Here is a 16,969-nt window from a genome sequence, read left to right as displayed (position 1 = left end):
ATCTTTAACTGTTATCAAGTTTCTTATAATGTTACCGTATAAGATCTCAACTCAAATTATAAGGAACATGGAGAGGCAAAGAAACTGCTTCCATTCGAAACCTGTGTTCTTTCTTGAATGCGAGAGCCTCCAAAAGGATTCAACGCTATCGGGTGACTTCGGTGGGAAGCGGACAGTCGCTGTTTTGAAATGGAGAAAGCACGGGGTGAGGGTTCATGTAATAATAATATTACGAGGAGTGCTTTGCATGGAAAAGTGGTTGACGTGAGATTTCAATTCCTGGGTGACAAAGACACACAACCTCTGCGTTCGGCACGTGCCGTCAACAGTCAGCATAAAATTATATATGATATAATTCAGTTTGTTAAATATTAAACCTAACCTATTCTTCGTGGATTGGATTGAATTGTCTTCGAGTAAATCGCTTGTCGAACATGGATTGTATTGTCTTCCAAGAAATGCTTAATATATATAAATCTTTTTGAATATAAGTTTGACAAAATCCTTCCAATTTTTAATATATAAAAAAAGTTTAATATATAAAGGTAAAAAAGAAACTCTCCCTCCTCTTATGGGCTCAAAACTAAGATATTATTATCGGATTATTCTTTTTTAAATACCATGTTGATTGAATATGCTTGGATCGCAACACATCATCTGACTAGATAGATGAATGTGATTATCATCTAATTAAATAGAGCCTCATGACCAATTGAGTATACATGTTAATTGTAATATCCCATTAGTCCCACATCGGAATTGGGGAATGTGTATAATTAGCTTATAAGGGCCTCATAAGTATATTATGTAATCTCTCGCTTAAGCATTTTGATCCGTGATTGCAATAACCAAAATGGAGTTATTGGCCAGTTGGCTCATCAGACTCGGGTCGTGATATTTGGTATTAGAACCGACCTAGCACTTGAGTATGATGAGAGGGCTCGAGTAGAAAAGGACTACTCACAAATCCTTAATAAGTTGACTCATCAGACTCAAGTTATGAGATAATCTTGTGATATCCATCCGTGAAGAAGACATATAATTGTAACCTCACAAATCTCAAAGGACATCAATCAAAGAAGAGAGAGTTAATTAGCTTTAAAAACAAGAGACAAGTAAATTCCTATTTCTTCCACAAAATTATAATATTCAGCAAACATTTGAAAGACAATAAAAAAACAGGAACTTCAAATAGTAAAAATATAACGGCAAGTCCAACAACAATTGCTTAACGAAAGGCTTGTTTAGAAATCAAAGCTCCATTCAATCCTATGCTATACCAGATGATCTACACAGTAATAACTAATAAATGTGACCACAATACAACAAGTGGTATTTTTACCTGGATACATATCTCAAGTTGAATTAAGCTGCATCATAACTTATAAATTGCATGTGAAATCACACTAACAAAACATAATGAGAACATCAACTTTAGATTATGTGAATCTCTAATGTAAAATTTTAAATAATATCCTCCTACGCCATGCAAAAATAGGAAATAAAATTGCAATAAGGTGTTCATGAATATATAAAACCTGATTGCAGAGAATCTGAATCTGATTTCGGTGAATTTCTAGTAAATATGGACAAAATCAGATTTGTGCAGCCAAAACGGAGTTGTGGCACACAGTCAAGCATCTATTGGTGAGAATAACTAGAGGAACTTATGTAGAAACAAGGCAAAATTGACCCTGTTTAAGATGCTTGAAGTATAGGTCATGATATATGCATGATCAAAATCCTGGCCTTCCAACAAATGTCATGGATGCAGGACAAGATGAGATGGAGGCTGATAGATGTCCAACATGAGAACCCACTAGAGAATTGAGAAACCAAATATGTTTTCCAAACATCTATCTTATTTCAATGTAAATCTGAAGTCAAGAAGGAACTGACCATGCATATGAGGTAGTGTTTCACAGCCTTTTGACTTCATAGTAAACATGGACAAAATCTGATTCGTCGCAGCCGAAACCGGAGTTGCGGCACACAGTCAAGCACCTATTGACAAGAATAACTAGAGGAACTTATGAAGAAACAAGGCAAAATTGACCCTGTTTAAGATGCTTGAAGTATATTTCATGATATATGCATGATCAAAATCCTGGCCTTCCAACAAATGTCATGGATGCAGGACAAGATGAGATGGAGGCTGATAGATGTCCAACATGAGAACCCACTAGAGAATTGAGAAACCAAATATGTTTTCCAAACATCTATCTTATTTCAATGTAAATCTGAAGTCAAGAAGGACTGACCATGCATATGAGGTAGTGTTTCACAGCCTTTTGACTTCATAGTAAACATGGACAAAATCTGATTTGTCGCAGCCGAAACCGGAGTTGCAGCACACAGTCAAGCACCTATTGACAAGAATAACTAGAGGAACTTATGAAGAAACAAGGCAAAATTGACCCTGTTTAAGATGCTTGAAGTATATTTCATGATATATGCATGATCAAAATCCTAGCCTTCCAACAAATGTCATGGATGCAGGACAAGATGAGATGGAGGCTGATAGATGTCCAACATGAGAACCCACTAGAGAATTGAGAAACCAAATATGTTTTCCAAACATCTATCTTATTTCAATGTAAATCTGAAGTCAAGAAGGAACTGACCATGCATATGAGGTAGTGTTTCACATCCTTTTGAATTCATCGTAGTACTGGATTTAACATAGAGAAAATGTGACTGCAACATAATGTGGATGCTTAGGTCACCAAAGACTAGAACACATAATTATAATAACAAAATTACTGAAACTTTTCTTCAAATGTATGATTTCAGGTCTATTGTATATATATATAAAGGAGGAAAATTGTGGACAGGATTTCCCTGCAGCATCATTTGTTGACAAAAGGTATTACCTGGCAATGAATCAGATGATGAAATATATAATGTGGAAGATCCTTCCAAGTCTACAACTTTAGCCACTACAGTGCACTCGCTTCTTGTGAGCTGCATCACTAATCAAATTTTGAAATAAAATTTAAAATAGTTGTTACTAGAAAGAGACTAAAAATCAACAATTCTAGCCTAAAATATGCACTCCCTCCTATCTCCTTGAGTCAGCACCAAGTTTTTCCAGTAACAGATGTAACCTCAAAGCCCATAAGAATTAGTTTCCTTGGGTGAGTTTCTTCAAATGATATAACTTGTTCATTGCCAAATGGACAATGAAGCTGGTCACACTGGAAAATTTTATGAAGCAAGCTTGCAGGTTCTCCAATCTTTCACATTCATGCTCAGTTGATGAGGCACAGCAGCTGACCAGGCATCTAAGTCTGGCAATGGACCAGTGAGAGCAAGATAGTTGTCACTATCTTTCTCTGCTATTCTTTTCCAGCTTAGCTGCAAAAAACCTTTTATTGCATCAGGAATGACTTGCAGAATAAAGGATAATATCGTAAAGAGACAATATATGCAAGAGATGACTATACAAAATGGAAGATTGCATACACCATCTTAAACACATTGCTTTTTCTAAAATGTTTCATTTTATAGAGTGACATACAATCCCATGTTCATCCATGGGAAAAGAAAAAAACCTTCCCAACAGACATCCGAAGGCATCTACCTGAAATTTAAAGCCAAAATCTTACTGGCATGGAGGCTACAACCCAGTAGAATATACCTATATATATTTTTTGCTGAAAGTGTAGGAGTTACTCGAATTCTATAAGGTAGATGCTAAAGATATAAAAAGTGAATATATATGGTCATTGCCCGAAGATCACTTAAAGCACTTGCCAGACATAGTCAGAGAGATGTTGCCTTAAGAAAAGCAAGCAACTGCCTCTCAGCCAAGAACATATTTAACTGAAGACCTCAGACTGACTGAATCATAAAATCCTTTGCCCAACAAATTTAAAACCTATCTGAAAGACCAAAACAAAATTGATGCATATGCATCATCAGGTCAATAACATAACTGAATTACATAATGTGAACCATGATTGAGGATTAAGAATAATTATACCACTTGATAATTCAAGCACTTGATTCTGAAATCAATAGGAAAGTTCTAAGATCTGATCAAACACAAGATCCAGGTGTCTAAAAATATTGGCAAATCAGTAGAAACCAATGACCAGTGTATAAGGACAGGCAGCAACAAACCTTTCCAGGAAATGCTTGGCGAAGTGCCTTAATAGTAGAATTCTGAATCCAGGAACCATCCATATTGGCTGTTCCATCACCACTTCCAGATACTTCAGCATGAGCTCCACCACAATTTACCATGATACGACCCTGGGGCATCAATTTTCTCTCGATATCTAACCATGTAGTGACCTGTTATGCACATAAGAAAATATTATTATATTAAACTATGAAAGAACATAAGTCACAGTGAAAAGAAAAGAGGCCATAAAGGAAAACAGAGAAGAGCATAAATAAAATGAAAAAGAAGAAAAGTTAAGTAAAACAAGAACCAAGTGATCACCACAAAATACTGAACTTAAAAAATCCAGACAGAAAAGAACAAAAAGAACTTCTAGGTTAGAGTAAACATGGCAGATATAGGAGAAATATATTGGGCAAAAAAAATACAACAAATGGATTTGAATCATGGTTTCCTTATAGATGGTCAGAAAGGTTAGACTGCCAACAACCACCAAACTTTTTGTATATGCCAGGAAAATAGTAGTATAGCATACAAAATGTGATAGAAAATACATGGCAACAACCACTTATAATATTAAAATTTTTCTCTTATGGAATATAAGACCTAAATACCTGAACCAATATATGCAACATAGAGCAAGCATGAACACAACTGAATCTTAAGTAAAATTATTATGGTAAAACTACGAATAGAAAGAACATGTTAAATATGAAAGAGAGAAAAAAGTACAAACCTCTTTTAGCTGCGGCAGAATTTTTCCATCGGAAAATAAATCCACAATGATTCCTGTATTGTGACACAACACAAATACAATCTTTATGAAAAACAAGATAAACTGGTTTTAAGTTAAAAATCAACTAATCAGCATGTCTTTGTAAAATTAACAGAAGATTAAACTTTTGACATGATTCTGACTGTAATGTTTTGCCTAAACTATGAATTGCAACTTTTATGATCATAAACATATCCATTTTGGACATTTTTCATTTTCCATAATTGGGTCAAATGTCTATTGGTGAGTTGATGCACCACATTTTGGTTTTCCTAGATTTATCATGGACCAATAAAAGTTACTGTGACTCAAAGATTATACCCTCTAATTATTTTGAATTATAATTAAATATTTTTAGAATTATTAGCATGGTTCAAGGTATTAGTCTTAACTATGATCCATATGACTATAAAAGTCCACTTTCGTCCAATCTCTCAGCCTGAGAACCACAAATGGGTTGGAATTGGAAAAAGTTGTTAAACTCAATTACCTCGAAGAACAAAAAAAGAAAGGAGTTATAGTAAAGGAAAGGAATAAGGAAGCCGAAGCAAAATGCTAAAAAAATGAACAATCTAAAGTAAAGGGAAACATTGTTACTATGTTATATAAAAATTAAAATGAAAAATAGAAATGTTAAGTTTACATGAATGTCATGTTTCAAATGATGACAATATCATTTGAATAGATGCTTTCCCTTACTGAGCATATCCATTTACTCATCCTATTGTCTCTCAAGGTAATGATTTGATTGACCCATTAATGCTGGTGGAGATTATGACTCAGAGGTTCACATTCATGCTTGGCCATGCTGTTTTAATAGGTAAATACGTAGAATTTGCACTTCCTTATGTTGTTATATACTTGAGCTCTGTGCTTCCATGTTTCTGCAAGTGATACATGATCGCCATATGTATTTATATGATGAAATTTCCCTAGGCATACTTAGTTGTGTTTATGAGGTTATATCTTAGCCAACCCCATATAGTTGGGATTCTATGGCTTCAAGTTGTTGAATGGAGTCATATCTTGTAGATGTAAAGTGTGTCTCCTGTCATATTTTGAGTAAGGCTTTTCCTCAGGTCTCAGGTTATAAACTAAAAAAATAAAAAATCCTGATAACAAAATCTTATGGACCTTTATAAGCTCTTGACAAGACCAGTACACCCAAAGTGTTAAGGGGTGTAACCAGATTAAATAGAACAAAATTGAAAAGCATTTTGCATAAAGAAAATTCAGGAACCACCGCAGAAAATAATATTAACAATAATATTCAAGGCCGTAGAAATAAAAGTACCAGCAAAACCTCCTGGAACTCTCACAGATTCAGAAAATGCATCACCAATGTGAACAGAAAGAGAACCACCAGCTGATGTGCATTTCTCTAATTCAGACAGACCAAAATACTCCCTTGACATGTCAATCAGCTGCCATGAATTACTCACAAAAAAGGAAGTAAGTGTTTATGTGAAACTGTATAATCAAGGAAGTACATGGAAGTGGCCTTATAAATACCAGACATTGTTGAAGTGTTAGGAAAGATAAAAGAACGGAATCTCATAAAACAAGTTTGCCACTGCCGGTCAACGTATAATTGTGCTCAGTAAATCAATTATTGACAAGCTTGCCAAAAGATCATTGATGTATATAGACTATTGCATAACATAAAAAATAGACCATCTTTTTAACTACCATCAAATTTTCAAAGACAACTTGCCATTGGTAATCAACGAATGGAGAATACCAGAGTTGAAGTACCTATTAAGCTTACAGTGTCTTAATTTTATGCTTATAGGTGTTAAATTAATAAATTGTTGCTAACTGTAGTGTAAATCTTTAAACTTTACTCCTGAAACACTAATTACCATGAAATTCTTGCATAGTTGATTCAACAGAAAATGATATTTTCATTGTGCATTCTTTTTTGTGGATTTCTCAACATAAAGATTGTAACTAAATCATGAAATTGTCATTCCTCATGTCCAGGTCGATAAGTTTTGGCCAACACAGGACTGTGATTTCATGTTTTCTAGTCTAAAGAGTCAACTTTTTACTGCTCTTGATGACTTAAGATCCAATTTAATCTGAAGTATTTCAGTTTGAAAAGATAGAAAGTTTCTGTAAGTATGCATGGCAGAGTGCCATGTGATATGTCAAGGTCCCATACGGGGTCAGTTAAGCATCTAATAGTGCTGAACTGCTGTAGCATCCTACATTAAGGGTAAGCAAGGCTGATTCTGATTGGATGTGGCCAGATCTTGGCTGGTCTGATCCAGAACAAGCCAAACCCACTCATTAAGTATCATTATCTCATACATAAATTACTTAGATTAGTGTAATTTTTGAGAACTTTTCCTTACTATTTCATCAATCTCCCAACCTTCCAGGTGCAAGTTCGGCCACAATTTAAGCATTATATGTGCTGCTGTTCCACCACCCTGGAGAAATATCATAGTTCACTTCAGCATATGATTTCTTAGACATGAATAGTTGGGGAAAATAATTGCAGGCTTTCCACTAGTTGCAGTAGATTACCAAGCCTAAGATTGCAATTGGACCTTCTGGAACAATAGCAGGAAGACTGGCAAAATCATCCTAAAGAAAACACCAAACAATCTAGTAAATATAACAAATCATAATTACTTGCAAAAAACTCGTGATAGCACATATGCATCTTAGTGTAAATTAACAGAATATCTTATGCACCAGACTATAGCTACCATCCAAGTGTATAAGAATGAATTTGTAGTTCTTAACATAGAGACAACAAAACGGCACTTGCACACATCCATGCGCACCTAAGCATAAATGCAGCAGGTAAGAATAACATATATAGAAACAAGACATCCAAACATAAACATAGAGAGAGACAAACACATACAACATGGTAAATAGAATATGCTATTGACTTTTTCGATAGAAGAACATCCACATCAAGTAATTTCAGCAGTTGAAAGATAAGAAATATCAATTTAATTCTACACTAACATGGTATTTAGTAACTAACTTGGGAAAATGCTAAAAGAATGTTGGATTTGGAAATATGGAGGAAATATAGAATACAAGGTCTCCTGGGAATAACATTACTTGCATAAAAATACACATGGTGCGTAACTACCTCTCATCAATTAAGATACCACAACAAACAAAATTGATTTTTCTGTTTTCATTATTTTCCTGGAAGCACTAAGAAAACATGGAACAATAAAGATGGAAAAATCAAAGGAGAAGCCAATAAATAGGTTATGATAACCTCAAAAAATATCAAAATATTTAAATGTGAAAATATCTTTTTTTTCTTATTCAAAGAAATTTTGAGTTACACCGTGAAACTGATTTTCTTTACGAATTTGCAGCATGAAGCTGCATTTTTATTTTCCAAACATAGAATGAAAATCATACAAGAGAAGAGTATGACGAATTCTGTGCATGATCTTGTTATCTCCCTTAATTCCTGGGACTCCCAACAGCATTGACGAATGCTGTCTCCATGACACACTCTAGCCTTGTTTCATAATAGAATATTATGCTGAAAGATTCCAAAAAATTACCTCAACAATGATGATAATACAAATAATTAGACAGAAAAAAAAATGATACACACCATACCCAATATGATCCCGTCAATAACTGCTCCTTGTTTAACATGCTGTGAATGTTATCTACAAAATAACAGAAAAACAATAATTATGGACAGATTAGGCAAAGATAGTGGTTGATCTTGAGACTGGAACTTTTAAGTGACTAGTCCATAGCATTGACTAAAGAAATCCAATTATAGTGTCAAAAGTTTCTTATGAATTTGCACAACCGAACATCAAAGATACTCAAAGGATATTCAAGTGAATCCATTCACAAAATTCCTTCCAGTGTAATGACAGCAATAGACCTATACTTTAGCCCAGTGGACAACTTGAGATCTTTTTACTTCTTTTTCTTGTGCATGGTAGTCCCTTAATGCTATTATGTGTAGCATGGTTAGCTTAGATACTTTTCCAAGTATTACTACTTTACATATATTTAAACATAACAATACACGAAACATGAATCCCATCCACCTCAACATCTTGTCCACATCACTCTCCAATCTACCTCCTAAATTTCTAAATGCAAGCAGCCAGCTATGGTCAGTCTCTACTTATTTAAGTGAGGGATAGCAAATGACATGACAAATAAGGCTATTAGCCAAATTATGCCTTTTAAATGCCACTCAAGGAGGGGTGTGTCATTATGAGGATATGAAGGATGATCAAACAATCCCTGAAAATAATCATCAGTGCCAAGTCAACTGCAAAAAGATGTAATGTTCAAGAACTGTTATAAAAGTCAACTGTGAAAAGATGTAATGTTCAAGAACTCTTATGAACAAAAGAAGCGTTTATAGTTCAAGTTCTTCGTCGGGTCGAGGTGGGACAGAAGAAACTGCATGAACACAAGGTTAACATCCTACTCCTAGGAAATGTCTCTAAGTTCTCTGAACAGGAATGGGTTCAATCGTCAAATATCTTACAGGTTTCACAACCGATTCAGACCCTCAACACCAAATCCAAGATTCAAATTCAGGCAATGGAAAAAAGGTAAAAAAATCAAACCAATAAAAAAACGAGGGAGTGAAGAAATCCCGTCAAACAAGAATAGATGCGGCAACACATTCCATCGAATGTCTTAACGATTTCACAGTCGAAATTCATATTTTTACGGCTAGACTACGAATTCAAGAAAAAGCAAGAAAATCCACGAGCATGAGAAGCACCTACGGGTGGAATCGAGGAGCAGAAACCTCGAAGCCGGCGTGTCCACAACCACAATATCGTTGTGCAGGCTCGTGATGGCGGCCAGGACCGAAAAGGACGACTCGTCCTCCGTCGACGCCGGCACCGGCGCCGGAATTTCCTCCGCGTGGGAGGCTGAGCGATAATTGATGACTCTCCGACCACAAGGAAGAGGACAGGACAAGAAAAGCGTCCTCGTGCCGGACTCGTGCCGACTCGCTCGGAGGGCATGGCGGCGGCAGTGAATCTTGGTGCGCACTCGAGGCGCAAAGCCGAGAGAGAGGTGAGGAGGACAAGCTACCGCCATGGCCGTGACCATTGCCGTGGTTTGGCTCCTCTTAAGGAGCGTTTCCTCTCAAGCTAAGGTAGGAAACGAACTCTCCTGCAATGGGCAAATTATCTCCTCACTCACAAGCTTGCTTCGAATTAGCGGATATATCAAATTTTCTTTTTTTCTTTTTTTAATTGTAAACAAATTGGTTGACGATATACACATTTCTAACGACGAAACAATAAATTCTATTTACCATTAAATTACCAATAAATTCTAAATTATAAGCTAATTTAGAATAGAAAAATATAATAAAATTTACTTTTGTTAAATTATAAAAAAAATATAATAGTACTTTAAATCGACCTAAGTAAGATTATGAGTTGAATCGGTTTAAAGATGAGAAGAGTCATTTGGAAAAGAAATAAAAATAATATTTTTTAGAATATTTTTAGGAGGGATGTTTTGTGGAACATTGCACAATGTAAAGGGCATTTTAGAAAATTCGGCCTTATATAATTGATTTGCTATTCCCTTTGAACCTCTTCGTGCTGTCTACTCCAAAACGGTGAGCAGGCGAGTGTTACCATTCGGGCTTGATCCCTGTTTGATCTCAGACAGGCTTCAGAATATTCGTTAGTATTAGCCAATAACTGTTTGCCACGGCACGTAAGACTGATCTCATTGCAAGTATGAATGCTGAACCCTGCCTTCGTAAAAGAGGTGATCCCGACCCCTTCGACAGGGACATGGACCCCACAGGTCAGTACAACTGAGCCGATAGAGACTTCAGAAAAATAAGAGAGCAAAAAAAAAAAATACTAAAGGATTTCTCGGGACAACTGACACCGAGAGGAGGAAGCTCGAGGAAGGAGGGAGACGAAGAAGGAAGGAAGCGTGGGTGTTCGCTGAAGGTAGTAAGTCTTCCTCTCTTTGATCCCCCCGTTCTTGGAGGTTCCTTCATAATCCATTGCTATTGACCTCGGGATTCTTGGCTCGGAACATTTCTATGTTGACACTTCACCATCGAGCGCATTGATAGCGGTGTGATATTACTCCTACCGATTGTTGATCTTAGGTCTTCCGAAATTTGTTCTTAGAATGAGGTGTGACATCTTTTACATGCCCTTTGTCAAAACCCTAGCTGTCTCATGGGGTTTTCCCCCTTTCTGTGGACTTCTTGTTTCGTGCGTTTGGGATCTTGAACTACGGTGTTGGTGGTTGTGCTTCAAGTTGTGGAGGTGAAAAATGGGACTTGGGGCCTCAAGAGACCATGGAAGTTCCTGTTGTTGCCGAAGCACTTAGTAATGCTTATGCATTAGTCGGAAACTTGATCGGATGTTTTCAGTATGAAAATGATTTAGGGTATGCACATTGGTGAAGCTCGACCTGGGTTAATATTCGTGGTGGAAAGTAAAGACTATCTTGATCACTTCTATGTTCAATTTGCTAGATTTTACGGAGACGATGTTTATTCTGTGCTTGAACTGAAAAGAGATTGCGTCACTAGGACCTTGTAGCCTCCACATAATTATCTGAGAAGTATATGCTACGTCCTCAATCTCCCACAAGAAGAAATAAAAATGAACAAGGGAGCCATTCATAATTTGTAAGTAACCAGCAAACCCATGCATGTAAAAGGGTAAACAATGAAATCATGGAGGTTGTAGCAGAATGACTGAGAAATGCTTTGATCATTCCTTTTTCATTATCCTTCTTGCTTTTGATTGATGGTCCAGTTCTAGCCTATTTTCTGGTCATGCATAATTTAAATATACACCAGATACATATGGTAAGTACATGTAGACTCTGTAAATCAGTATTATTCTCTTGCAAGAACTTTTTACAAAAATGGGGTCCTCCACCTGGATTCTTCCTGTATCCCAATTTATTGTGTTTTAGCCTCTTAATCTCTCTTTCATATCTTTCCAACTCCCAAACTCTTCTGTCTCAGAAATTTTGAAGGATTTTTAAACATAGCTTTTCTCTTTTGTCTTTTTTCTTGAACATGTGATATAGCAAGTTATTCATGGTGGTGATTTCTCTAAAGTTCATGCTATCTATTTCTTAAAGGTACGAATGTGGAATAATTTGTATATCATCTGTTCAAATTGTAGGCTGTATATTTATATATATTTAGCCATTTGATTTTATCCTTGTATGGTTGCAGACTTGCAGCACATGGAACTCAAACTACATTAATAACCTTTCTTTTCTGTGTTCAGATCTGACTTCACATGAATCTGCAGCTATGCTCGTAATTAATATCAAAATGTAGGCAATGGTTTATCAACATGCATATGTGGATAATATTCTTCTGCTTGATGGCATCACAAATTTATCTCATGCTGGATGAAATCATGAAACCGCTATTCGAGTTCATTAAGCATGTAATAATGCACAATAGTAAACTGCATTGACCAATTCATAAACACTTGTGATTCCAACTATAAGCAACCAATTCAAGAAATATATTGTCAGTTTCTGGTTCTTTTATGCATTACATGAATGGAGAAATAAAGAGTCAAGCCCCATGATTCTCCAAGCTCTCATGTTAAGGTCTTCTTCCTGGTCTGCCTATGAACTAATTCTGCCACTTATATGGAGCATATGCATCTGATTCTGTGTGAATCTGTTGTCTGATTCTCTTTGCTTCTTTCCATTTCTCATCTCTCATTTTTTTTCTCAGTAATCAATTTCTTCACATAATTTATCGAGTATATCTTATTTGGCCAAGTTGTCACCATGGACCTTTCTCTTTTGTTAACTCATATCCATTTGTACAGACGATCACTACATTACATACTCATGGATGCATAACTATGTACTATGTTTGAAGAAAAAATAGTGACAATTCGTTTGAGAGTTGACAATTATGATTGTGCACAAAACTTAATTAGAATTTCTATTTTCGTAACAATTTTACATCACCAATGTGAAAATAAATTAGCAAGTGTGAATCTCATTGCAAACTAAAGGAAATATACTAAACACAGACTTTTCTGATACAGAATTCATGAAGGCATGTTTTTTTATTATAAAATATGTATTTCATTGCAGTATTTGTAAAACATAGCTGCACATTATTAATCACTCTGATGTTATCTTTGGATAGGGATAAATTTTTAGCTTTAATTACATGTGCAACGTGCACTTATGGCATTCGATCTGTGTTTCATTGTTGACAGCGACTTGACTTGATTGTATACATAGCCAAGGAATTTAATTTTTTAAAGGTAGCTGTACAAGGCCTGCAAGAAGACTGCATAGTGCCTTAGAGGGGTGCTGCAGTGGTCCCTTGGTGGTTTGTCTCAAAGAGAATGTTTCCATGAAAAATAGAATTTAGAGTTTGATGAGATGGATAAAAAATGAAGGAATTGATGAGAAAGGTACAATAAGGTTTCAAATTTAGAGCATAGATACAAAGTGTAGATATTGTAACATGTAAATAGATAATTTGATACGTTGCCAATAATTATGTTTAAGTAATAGGATACTTCAGGTAATATGTCTTTGGATCATGTTTAAGTGTAAGTTGTTGAGAACTTCATGGTACACAATCCTACGGATGATTACTGATTTAGCAATTTGATTCTTCTCAAATTCAGTAATTCCTGATAAGAAAATTCTTCAGGCAATATGATATATTCTTTTTAACATTGCGGTTATATCTTTTAAAAATCACTGAGATAATGCTTGTTAAACTATATCAATAACTTAAGTGGGATACCTTTAGGTTAAATATTCAGAAGTTTTTCCATGTTTTGTTATTGTTGTGCAATTTATTATCTCCATACTGGTGCTATTAATTTTGGTGTTTTCTTTAGCTAAATCAATGTGGTTTATACAGAGTGATGATGATGATAATGAATTTGGCAAGTAGTTATCTTAAGCACAAATGAGTGAGGGGTTTTCATGACAACTCAGGATTGTGCATTAAGCATTTCTACCCCCTAACAATTAGAGGAAGTATATGCTTGTTATGAACAGCATGGTGATGGCATTCAGTTGAATTGCTTTTGAGGAGCTCATTTTACCATCAATTCTTCTCTTGTAAGCATTACATAGACTTGATTACACGTTTGTACTCTTTCTTTCTTTTGATAGATAATCTTTGAAATTTTATCATGGGATGTGGCTGAATGTGCACACCATGTTAATGCTTAACAGATAATAGAAACTTTGAACTCATCCTACAAGTCGATTGCGGTTATGGATGAGATTGGTCATAGGGAGAATGGGAGACACAAGAATGATCAATACAAAACAGCTCATGCACAGGTATTATTTTAAAAGAATTTTGCAGATATTTCTGGCCAATGTTTTTCCTGGTTTTATTGATTTTAATTAAGATGTTGAAAAGCTCAAGCTTAATAGAAAAAATTCATTTTTTTCTTATCAGTGTCTCTAAATTATAACAGCTTCAATTGACGGTATGATTAAACCAGAGAATCACTTTTTTTTGCACTTATCATTATTTTTAAAGTTGGCTTCACTATTCGAACTTAAAATTAAGTTCTAAACATTTGTAGTCCATTGTTATTTGCTTTTTCAGAATCTTTTATCTTAGTAGTGCTTGATTAAATTTTGTTCAATGACCATTCAGGATGTATGTCCATTATTTTTTCAATATTAGATACGTCAATTCTGAAATTTTGTTGTTGGTATTCTGAAAATGTTAAGAACTTCTTAAGTTGGATTCAAGAAACTGGGTACATAACTATCCAAGATTTAAATTCAGAATGAAGGCATTACTATCTCCATGTTGATCTTTGTCCTGAATTTAGTTTCTTTAACTTTTTTCACTCACTTCTGACTTTCCTATTTAACAAATCAAATTAATTCCTTTTAGGAGAGAAATTTGGTTGTCTGGCCTTCAACAGTATGTTTAGAGGTTCATAGATTTTTAGCTCCACTGCATATATAAAAGAAACCATAAGATTAAATTGGCATATGATGAGCATATGATACTTGAGAAGCTTCTTTGGCCTTTTCTATATGTCAATTCATATGATGTAGTGCCAACAGTGTTCCTAAATCCTACTAAATAAAATTAATTACTTACCGATATCTATATAGCTTCCTTTTTATCATGCTAAAGTTTGCAGATAAATGACAGCACCCTTGAGCACCTTCAGTTTCTGGCTTACATTACTCATCTTATTATTCTCTTTGGATGATGATATTACAGTGGATGATGCCTCATCATCAGCTGAAGGAGAATCAAACCATAAAGCTCCTCATGGCTGAGCGGGAGAAAGCTCTCCAAGAACGTGACATAGCCATAAGTGAGAAGAAAGCTGCTTTAGCTGAACGAGACACGGCCTACCTCCAGCGTGATGCTGCAATCGCTGAGAGGAATAATGCCATTTTAGAACGTGATGATGCAATTGCTGCCCTTGAATATGCCCGTGAGAATTGCATGAGCAATAACTGTGCACCTGGATGTTCCCCTGCTCCTTGCGGAACAAAAAACATGTACAACTATCAACAGCAACACCTTCAGCATATCCAAACTGCACCGCAGCAACTGCATGATGCTCCCAACAACCAAACACGAGAGACACCAAGAAGTGAGGCCTTTCACAACTCAGGTGGTCCAGAGACTTTAGGGAAGCTCATCAAGACCAAAAGGTCAAGGAAGAAGACTGAAGTTGAAGCCTCTTCATCAAAGAAGATGACAAAGTTCCCTCGCAAGAGTAAGAAGGGTGGGGGTAACGATTGGGACAAGCAAGTCACTATTGCAAGGGCAGCTGGTGCGTGGAGAGGTGAAGTCGGAGTTGGGGAAGATCTAAATAAGGTGTCCTCATTGAAGCATCATGAATGGAAGAGTCAAGACCTGGGTCTGAATCAGGTAACGTTCGATGACTCATCCATGCCAGCGCCTGTCTGTTCGTGCACTGGGAGATACCAACAATGCTACAAGTGGGGGAACGGAGGATGGCAGTCTGCCTGTTGTACCATGACTCTTTCCATGTATCCACTACCGGTTCTGCCCAACAAGCGTCATGCACGTGTCGCAGGGCGCAAGATGAGCGGCAGCGCATTCAGAAAGCTTCTAAGCAGACTAGCAGCAGAAGGCCATGACTTGTCTCTGCCAGTTGACCTTAAGGACCACTGGGCTAAGCATGGGACAAATCGCTACATCACCATCAAGTGAGGCAGTATGTTTTGATGAGTTTTGGTGTCCTCTGTGATCTAAAATCTGTGCTGGGTCGTTTGCAGGGAAACTACCACCAGGAAGCTGTTCACTTCGATTAGTGTTTGTTTATGCAGTAGAATTCAGAAACTTTTATCTACTACTGGTTGTCATGTTCTTTCTTCTTGTAAGATATTCATCAATATAATGAAGCTTGCCCCAAGAAAACAAAAATTGAACGTTCTCTTGAACTCGTTGGCTTGTAGGATTGCTGAACTCTTTTTATCTTCTAACATCCTCTGTAGTTATTTGCCAGTCGTGTAAGATGGAGAACAGAATTTTCAGTTTCATGATGGAGAAAGTCCTTGTAGATATCCTTCCAAATTAAGTCTCTTAATTAAAATTGAAGAAATTATTGTTTTTTCTGTGTAAAAATGATGCTGTATGAGGTATGTAGACATTTTGTTAGAATCTCAGCTCAGTAATTTTGGACAAACATCCCCTATCAGTTTCTGGACAATAAAAAAGGATCAATACTTCGTGATGCTTGACGAAGGGTTGATCAAAGGAACAAGTTCCCTAATTCTTAAGCAATTAGCATGATGACTCAGAGAGATCGATAACTCCAAACAGAAGTACAAACATGCTTGAAGAAGGGTTGATCATAGGAACAAGTTACCTAATCAGAAAGCAATTAGCATTAGCATGATGACTCGAGATGGATAACTCCAAACAGAAGTACAAACATGACCTAATCTTGAAGGAGCAACAACTCGATCTTTCCTGAACAACACGTGCAGCTCCCAATCCAAATGGTGAGAGGAAAATGCAAGTTATACAAATTTGAAGTCTGAATCCCATTAAAACAAAACATGGAGAAGAATCT

General features: G+C 36.1%; 2 protein-coding genes across 11 annotated transcripts; one reads left to right on the top strand and one right to left on the bottom strand.

Moving 5' to 3' along the window:
* Positions 1 to 1,827: 1,827 nt before the first annotated feature.
* On the bottom strand, positions 1,828 to 10,083 carry LOC135667435 (uncharacterized). 6 transcript variants are annotated; one of them, XR_010510523.1, is made up of 11 exons: positions 9,659 to 10,077; positions 8,511 to 8,563; positions 7,437 to 7,496; positions 7,262 to 7,339; positions 6,199 to 6,328; positions 4,866 to 4,918; positions 4,126 to 4,299; positions 2,874 to 3,357; positions 2,625 to 2,697; positions 2,262 to 2,366; positions 1,828 to 2,004 (listed from the first exon to the last, which is right to left on the bottom strand). XR_010510523.1 is itself a non-coding variant. In XM_065178415.1 (8 exons), the coding sequence occupies exons 1-8, from the start codon at positions 9,990 to 9,992 to the stop codon at positions 3,208 to 3,210; spliced, it is 1,032 nt and encodes a 343-aa protein (XP_065034487.1). In that variant the 5' UTR covers positions 9,993 to 10,077; the 3' UTR covers positions 2,870 to 3,207. The 6 variants fall into 6 exon arrangements, 1 of the variants encoding a protein (XP_065034487.1); XR_010510517.1 differs by having other exon boundaries at positions 1,828 to 2,366; positions 9,659 to 10,083; XR_010510545.1 differs by having other exon boundaries at positions 1,828 to 2,366; positions 9,655 to 10,077.
* A 653-nt stretch (positions 10,084 to 10,736) lies between these two features.
* On the top strand, positions 10,737 to 16,334 carry LOC135585482 (barley B recombinant-like protein D). Of its 5 annotated transcripts, XM_065178411.1 has the most exons (5): positions 10,809 to 10,858; positions 11,964 to 12,017; positions 13,795 to 13,997; positions 14,115 to 14,225; positions 15,136 to 16,334. In XM_065178411.1, the coding sequence occupies exons 4-5, from the start codon at positions 14,157 to 14,159 to the stop codon at positions 16,102 to 16,104; spliced, it is 1,038 nt and encodes a 345-aa protein (XP_065034483.1). In that variant the 5' UTR covers positions 10,809 to 10,858; positions 11,964 to 12,017; positions 13,795 to 13,997; positions 14,115 to 14,156; the 3' UTR covers positions 16,105 to 16,334. The 5 variants fall into 5 exon arrangements, with proteins under 5 accessions (XP_065034484.1, XP_065034481.1, XP_065034482.1 ...); XM_065178409.1 differs by lacking the exon at positions 11,964 to 12,017 and having other exon boundaries at positions 10,740 to 10,858; XM_065178410.1 differs by lacking the exon at positions 11,964 to 12,017 and having other exon boundaries at positions 10,743 to 10,861.
* Positions 16,335 to 16,969: the final 635 nt, after the last annotated feature.

This window comes from Musa acuminata, chromosome BXJ1-4 (assembly GCF_036884655.1).
Source record: "Musa acuminata AAA Group cultivar baxijiao chromosome BXJ1-4, Cavendish_Baxijiao_AAA, whole genome shotgun sequence".
NCBI classification, from domain to species: Eukaryota; Viridiplantae; Streptophyta; class Magnoliopsida; order Zingiberales; family Musaceae; genus Musa; species Musa acuminata.
This window is presented reverse-complemented; position numbering and strand designations above follow the sequence as displayed.

Excerpts from the sequence above, each read along its gene's own strand:
- LOC135585482 (XM_065178412.1), top strand. The coding sequence starts at position 14,157 with ATGGATGAGATTGGTCATAGGGAGAATGGGAGACACAAGAATGATCAA. Across the intron at positions 14,226-15,135 it reads ACAAAACAGCTCATGCACAG|TGGATGATGCCTCATCATCA; the intron begins GTATTATTTTAA and ends ATGATATTACAG.
- LOC135667435 (XM_065178415.1), bottom strand. The coding sequence starts at position 9,992 with ATGGTCACGGCCATGGCGGTAGCTTGTCCTCCTCACCTCTCTCTCGGC. Across the intron at positions 4,300-4,865 it reads TTCTGCCGCAGCTAAAAGAG|GTCACTACATGGTTAGATAT; the intron begins GTTTGTACTTTT and ends TGTGCATAACAG. Across the intron at positions 3,358-4,125 it reads GCCAAGCATTTCCTGGAAAG|CTAAGCTGGAAAAGAATAGC; the intron begins GTTTGTTGCTGC and ends GGTTTTTTGCAG.